Source organism: Oncorhynchus tshawytscha, linkage group LG09 (genome assembly GCF_018296145.1).
Source record: "Oncorhynchus tshawytscha isolate Ot180627B linkage group LG09, Otsh_v2.0, whole genome shotgun sequence".
In the NCBI taxonomy this organism is placed as follows: Eukaryota; Metazoa; Chordata; class Actinopteri; order Salmoniformes; family Salmonidae; genus Oncorhynchus; species Oncorhynchus tshawytscha.
Genome location: NC_056437.1, coordinates 13420695 through 13428033, shown reverse-complemented (window position 1 = coordinate 13428033; position 7339 = coordinate 13420695). Strand labels below are relative to the sequence as shown.

General features: G+C 44.6%; 1 protein-coding gene across 5 annotated transcripts in view; it reads left to right on the top strand.

Annotated features, from left to right (window-relative positions):
• Window positions 1-6934, top strand: part of LOC112257247 (ring finger and CCCH-type domains 2) — a 42094-nt gene extending 35160 nt beyond the window's left edge. For 3 of the 5 annotated variants that reach the window (XM_042326563.1, XM_042326560.1, XM_042326561.1), the window contains exons 14-19: window positions 410-571; window positions 741-1431; window positions 2658-2742; window positions 3769-3952; window positions 4168-4292; window positions 4639-6934. In XM_042326563.1, coding sequence (XP_042182497.1) covers window positions 410-571; window positions 741-1431; window positions 2658-2742; window positions 3769-3952; window positions 4168-4292; window positions 4639-4777 — 1386 coding nt within the window. In that variant the 3' untranslated portion in view covers window positions 4778-6934. Of the gene's footprint in view, window positions 1-409; window positions 572-740; window positions 1432-2657; window positions 2743-3768; window positions 3953-4167 lie in introns of all 5 variants that reach the window. The other 2 variants (XM_042326562.1, XM_042326564.1) reach the window with 2 other exon arrangements.
• The last annotated feature ends 405 nt before the right edge of the window (window positions 6935-7339 follow it).

Genomic DNA, 7339 nt, shown 5'->3' with positions numbered 1-7339 from the left:
ACAGCATAGAGAGTCGCAGTTTGTGTTTGGGAGTCCTCATAACTCTCTCCCCCTATTCTCTCTGTCCCCCATCCCCATCCCTCCATTATTTTCCCCCCTCCCTCTCTTCTCTCTCTCTCAATTTCAATTCAATTTAATTTAAGGGCTTTATTGTCTTGGGAAACGTATGTTTACATTGCCAAAGCAAGTGTAATAGATAATAAACAAAAGTGAAATTAACAATAAAAAATGTACAGTAAACATTACACCTACAAAAGTTCCAAAAGAATAAAGACATTTCAAATGTGTGTCTCTCTCTCTCTCTTTCTCTCTGGCTATCTGTTCTCTCTCTTTCCCTCGTCCCCTCTATCTCTCTTTCCCTCTCTCTCTCGTTCTTTCTTTCGGTCTTTCTTTCTTTCTCTCTCTCTAGCATGATGACGGTGGTGGTGGTCAGTGTATGAACTGTAAGTTCCGTGGAGAGGAGAATCTGTCCCACTACTCTCCCTGGTCCTGTGGAACCATCAGTACCTGCATCAGCCCCTTTGAACCAGAGCATCACAAGGCCTCAGCTCACTCCCGCTCCGAAAACTTAGTGGGTCTCACAACATGCCTTCTTAATTCAACCAAACAGCCACACAGACACATATAGATCCTACAGAACATAACAATATAGTCTAGCATCACATGACAAATTAGGCAATTACTGTGACATTATCTACACTAAAAATGTCTATGTTTCCTACTAATGCTTTGTCTTTCAGGAAGTAGACAATGGTGAAAGGACGCGGTGGTTACACACGTTTGAAACCTACCGCCGTCTGAAAGACGAGGACCCCAGCATACCGTTTGAGCCCTACCGCCGTCTGAAAGACGAGGACCCCAGCATACCGTTTGAAACCTACCGCCGTCTGAAAGACGAGGACCCCAGCATACCGTTTGAGCCCTACCACCGTCTGAAAGACGAGGACCCCAGCATACCGTTTGAGCCCTACCGCCGTCTGAAAGACGAGGACCCCAGCATACCGTTTGAGCCCTACCGCCGTCTGAAAGACGAGGACCCCAGCATACCATTTGAGCCCTACCGCCGTCTGAAAGACGAGGACCCCAGCATACCGTTTGAGCCCTACCGCCGTCTGAAAGACGAGGACCCCAGCATACCGTTTGAGCCCTACCGCCGTCTGAAAGACGAGGACCCCAGCATACAGTTTGAAACCTACCGCCGTCTGAAAGACGAGGACCCCAGCATACCTTTTGAAACCTACCGCCGTCTGAAAGACGAGGACCCCAGCATACCGTTTGGAGAGGGGCCCATCATACCGTTTGGAGAAGGGCCTATCATCTCCAAATGGGGGGTGATATCCCGCGCCTCCCGTACAGGATACCACACCACCGACCCGGTCCAGGCCACAGCCTGCCAGGGAAGCAACAGCACCATCCCCATCAACTTCAGAGGTAAGGAGGGGATAGGGGAGGAAGTGGGGGGTTGGAGTTCAAATGTAAAGGAATAAGATATTATACCTCTCTTGTAATGTTTTATATATTTATTTATTTTACCTTTATTTAACCAGGCAAGTCAGTTAAGAACAAATTCTTATTTTCAATGACGGCCTGGGAACAGTGGGTTAACGACAGATTTGTACCTTGTCAGCTCGGGGGTTTGAACTTGCAACCTTCCAGTTACTAGTCCAATGCTCTAACCACTAGGCTACCCTGCCGCCCCAACATGTGTTTTAGGACCGGCTGCTAGGCTAGCACAGAGCAGAATCCTCTTAACATGTGTTTTAGGACCAGCTGCTAGGCTAGCACAGAGCAGAATCCTCTTAACATGTGTTTTGGACTGGCTGCTAGGCTAGCACAGAGCAGAATCTTCTCAACATGTGTTTTAGGACCGGCTGCTAGGCTAGCACAGAGCAGAATCCTCTTAACATGTGTTTTAGGACCAGCTGCTAGGCTAGCACAGAGCAGAATCCTCTTAACATGTGTTTTAGGACCGGCTGCTAGGCTAGCACAGAGCAGAATCCTCTTAACATGTGTTTTAGGACCAGCTGCTAGGCTAGCACAGAGCAGAATCCTCTTAACATGGGTTTTAGGACCGGCTGCTAGGCTAGCACAGAGCAGAATCCTCTTAACATGTGTTTTAGGACCGGCTGCTAGGCTAGCACAGAGCAGAATCCTCTTAACATGTATTTTAGGACCGGCTGCTAGGCTAGCACAGAGCAGAATCCTCTTAACATGTGTTTTAGGACCGGCTGCTAGGCTAGCACAGAGCAGAATCCTCTCAACATGTGTTTTGGACTGGCTGCTAGGGTAGCACAGAGCAGAATCCTCTTAACATGTGTTTTGGACTGGCTGCTAGGCTAGCACAGAGCAGAATCCTCTCAACGTGTTTTAGGACCGGCTGCTAGGCTAGCACAGAGCAGAATCCTCTTAACATGTGTTTTAGGACCAGCTGCTAGGCTAGCACAGAGCAGAATCCTCTTAACATGTGTTTTAGGATATAAATGAAAGTTCTTTCATCTCCAGGCCAGTCTCTGAATGCAACCAGCTCTCAGCAGAGCCGTGGTTCACTGCAGCCAGCGCTCCCATGCATTCACTTAAGCATAGTGTTGACAAGGGTGGGAAAATGTATTATAATAGTTTTGCTCAATGTTGTTATTGTAAATCTATGGTTCTAACAGATTATGGTCCACACATCGGCCATGGGGACTACAGGTGGAGCTCCGGGGGGTCTGACTCTTCCAGCCACTCCAGTTTCATAGAGGGGTACAGTATGGATTCTATACTATATACTACTATATAATACTATACTATTTAATACTATAAAATATGATATACTATATAATACAATGTAATACTATACTATATAATGCTACACTATAAAATACTATATAATACTATACTATATACTACTATATAATACTATACTATATTATACTATACTATATACCATGTAGAGCCATCCCCCTTTCTCTCTTCACGCTAAACAAAGGCATTGTCCTGTTTTCTTTTATATCTTGTCTTTTTATCTTGTCTTTTTTATCTTGTCTTTTTTATCTTGTCTTTTTACTTCGAGGTCCTATTGTATGTATGCAGCTGAGAATTTGCTTGCTCATCATGACTGTGTTGGAAGTGTTGTTTTCACCCTCTCCTCTCCTCTCCTCTCCCCTTCTCTCTCCTCTCTCCCCTTCTCTCTCCTCTCTCCCCTTCTCTCTCCTCTCCACTCCTCTTCTCTCTCCTCTCCCCTTCTCTCTCCTCTCCACTCCTCCTCTTCTCTCTTCTCTCTCCTCTCCTCTCCCCCTCTCTCCTCTCTCTCTTTCCTCTCCTCTTCTCTTTCCTCTCTACTCTTCTCTCCCCTTCTCTTCTCTTTCCTCTCTCCTCTCCCCTACTCTTCTCTTTCCTCTCTCCTCTCCTCTTCTCTTCTCTTTGCCCTGCCCTCTCCTCTCCTCTCCCCTTCTCTTTCCTCTCTCCTCTCCCCTTCTCTTTCCTCTCTCCTCTCCCCTTCTCTTCTCTTTCCTCTCCTCTCTCATTGTGCTCTCATTGTAGCTTTGATTGGAGAGGGGAATCTAGTCCTCTGTTCTGTACACCACAAGTCTCTCATTCTGCTGTCAGTACATCAGCTATTTACATCATTTCAGTCAGAATACACGTGATAACAGTACAGTACAATACAATGCAGTACCATACAGTACAAAGCCACTGTTTTACTGTAATGTTGCATATCTGAAGCAGCACATACAATGAAGATATTGTAGATAATCTTAAATTGCCACCATTCCTGTATGTCAACAGTGAACAGCTAGCCTCCCTTCGGCGGTCCTTCAGCAGTGGAGAGAAGGTTGGTGCAGGAGACATGCTGCAGACTGACTACTGTAAAGACACGACAGATCATCAACTGGACAGAGACGTAGAACTGGAGCTGTCTGTACTAGACGTAGAGGACACTGTCCTGCAGGACAACAGTCAACAGTCTGAGGTGCAGTGACGTCTCTATGTGTCTGATTGGTTGATTTCATTATTGACTGATTGATTAATTGATTGATTGGCGTCTGTGTCCCATAAGGGATGATCTGGGATCTGTAAAGTGGTGGAATATTGCAACATCTGAATTTGTAATGTAGTTAGTTGGTTACATCAAATATGTTTTCCATGTCTACTCTCTCCGTCTGACTTTTTCTCTGGTTGTCTTAGAAGCCCCTGGAGCTGAGAGAGCCCCACCTCCTCACCCCTCCCAGCAGTGAACCCATGAGGACACAGACAGACAAGCTGTCAGCAGACAAGATGGAAGCTCAACTGCTGAAGAAGATGGCCTTCAGGTGAGCTCGGTCAACAACTAGGCTCAACCGATGTCTGGCAACGTGAGACAAGTAAACACTAAACACACCAGTAGCAAGGCTCAATATTGATGTGGTTTCTCCCTTATCGCAAACATTCAATTCAATAACCTTTATTTATCCCTGAGGGTAATTATTTTTGGCAGGCATGGTCATAACATGGTCATACACACATCAGATAGGCCTACACTTGGGTGAGTAAGGGCAGCATAAAATAAACAACTGTTCCCTTACTGCAGCTTCTCTATTTCTGACAAGGACTATAAAGGCAGAGATCTCTTCTACTCAGTGGTTACTGATCAGAGCTCATACTGCATCTGTGTTCCAGGAGGTCTCTCTCCCCTGGAGGTCTGGGCTCAGGAGGCCTCAGCGTGGGGAAGCTGATGATGAGGACCGGCCCTCTGAGACTGGGGGACATGGGCCCTTGCCCTAACACAGGCCCTGAGATGCTGCTCAACGGGAACTGAGAGGGCAAACACACCTCACCGCCACGCCTGGGGGTCCCGAAGGGGTGGCCCCGAGCAGTGGTACCGGCCCAGCGCTACACAGCTCCTACACCTGCTGTCACAGTAACATCTTAGGGTTGTATAGGCCTTTATCATCAGACAGCGATAAGGTCTCACCCCACTAATATCACCAGTCTGAGGGCATATTATATACAGTATGCTACTTTAAACCACAGGTAGTGTTGTTTCAAACATGACAAAGAGAGATGTATAGTTCAGACACACACACCAGTAGCCTCCGTCGCATTTACTCTTTTCTCATCTCGGCAGGGTCTTTTTTTGATCAAGTGTTTGTTTGGGTGTGCTGTTCACTCTCCACTTCCTATAATGATGGTGACCATGGTGTTTATCATGCTTCACATGGCATCCAATACTTTTCTTTTTGTTAGTTCTACAATGTTTCCAAGGTAACAAAGGTGTTCAGCACTGTTGTGTGTGTGTGTATGCGATCAGCATCTGTTGACATTGAGCTGATGACAATAACAGCACATTACTATGCATTTATAGTCATAGGAAGGATATTTGCCTCTCGAAAAATTCAAAGTCTTTACTTTGAAAAAAAATAGCGCTAATTGAACAGGGTTTGTAGGTCTTAAAAGAGGAAGATGAACAGGAAGAGATGGAGGATACCGACACTAGATGTTGCTCTAGTCCAACTCCCATCTACTTTAGACATTGTAGTAGCCTATCAAAGGTTCCTAAGGCTTGGCCGTGTTATCCTGTGTGACGTGTCATTTGTTGGTCTCAAGCATTTCATAGATGAGATTCAAGACGATGACGATCAATCAGATGTCACCACACTCACGTGTATGCACAACTGTGGCCTTTTTTTGATGTTGGTAAAATATCTCTTCATATTTAGTCTCCACCATGGGGTTAATATGTTAAAAACACCAAATAGTAAAACATGTATCAACAATCGTTGATATATTCAACAGATTTCAGTATTCAGTGGTTCTGGCACCATCATGTATTGCCATCCTCTGTGCAACTGCAGCCAGGGATTGAATTATAGTGATCTGCTGTGATGAAATGATAAGTCATACTTACAGATATGTGTACACTGTAATCACATGACATATACTCACAATGTAAACTGGTTGTTGCAGCTCTTTTTGGTTCTGTGCATCAAACTCATAACCTGTGTTTACTATGACAGATTGTCAACAAACCACCAGGTGATTATTGTGTTCCCTCATGCTGTCTTTGTTTAGTTATTTTCTTTGAAGCAATTGCTAACTTCCGTGAAGTTGTTTTGTCAAAATATTTTGTATCGGGATCTCTGTTTTGTTTCGTTGTTGGTCGTAATTTTTGGGAAGAAATGAAACCGATCCATCAGTCTGTCTCTATATTCATGTTTCGAGCAGTCTTTTCACTGCTGGTTAACGGTCTAACGAATACAGTCCATCATCATTATGTGATCGCTACCGAGGGTCATGCATTGGCCTAAAAGGGTCAGTGTTATTTTACTGCAGTTTTGTGCACTGAATGTTCTGTTTGCTGTCTTCTCCTGCCTGTGGGGGTGAAGAGATTCGGGTGACGCTATGTGTTAACTTGCAGCACTTAGATAAACTCTCCTATTTATAATAGGGTTTATTTTGTTACGGTCTGAAAGGAAGCAGACAGGCTAAGTGAGACAACTTGACCAGTGATTGATAATTCTTAAGGACTGCCCCATACATACAGTATATCCATTCTCTAAGCATTACTGACAGGCTACTGTATTTCTGTTGCTCTTCTGTTCCTGTTTCAGACTTTGACTTAAGAAAATGTCTTAGTGTCATATTGTGTACAATCAATCAGCAGAGTCCATTGTTGTCTAATGGTGGACAGGGCCCTTTAGGGGATAGGGGCCTTTGGGTATAAGATGTGGGCAGGACCAGGGAGTCTAAGGTTTAGAACCTGGTCAAGTTCAAGGGTAGTGTTGTGATTCTAGGCCAATCCATCTGGCTCCTGTAGTTTAGGTTTGTTTCAGCAGGGAGTGCTAGAGCCTAGTCTCTGCAGCCCTTAGTGATGGAGGATTTATGTTGCTAAGCTACTGATAAAGGGTTTACTCATTACGCTGATTCTGTTGCAGGAAGCAAACGGAACCAAACGAGGAGGGACATACCTGAATTTGTACAATAGAAACTCTCATTTTAGTTGCAAAACATAATATTTTGCAACTGTTTGGCTAATGATTACACCCCTGAACACATCTTCAGCACTGAATATTATGGGTCATGAAAGCAAATGTTTACATTAATGAATATAGTTTAATGTAACTTTTCACCACATAAATGTGCTAAGGAGGGATTTATAATTTGCTATAATGTGTTTATGTTTAGATTCAATACCAATAGTATTACCCAGTTGGGAAGGGAATGGGCACATTTAAGAACAGGGAGTTATGTAGGTAGAGTTCCCAGAGTGTTCCAGTGCCTGTCTAATGACTCACTGGTGTAATGATCTGATCGCACTGCACTTCCCACGTCATCATTGCTATATGTTCTTACTACCCACTATCCAGCCAGTGCCCCCAGG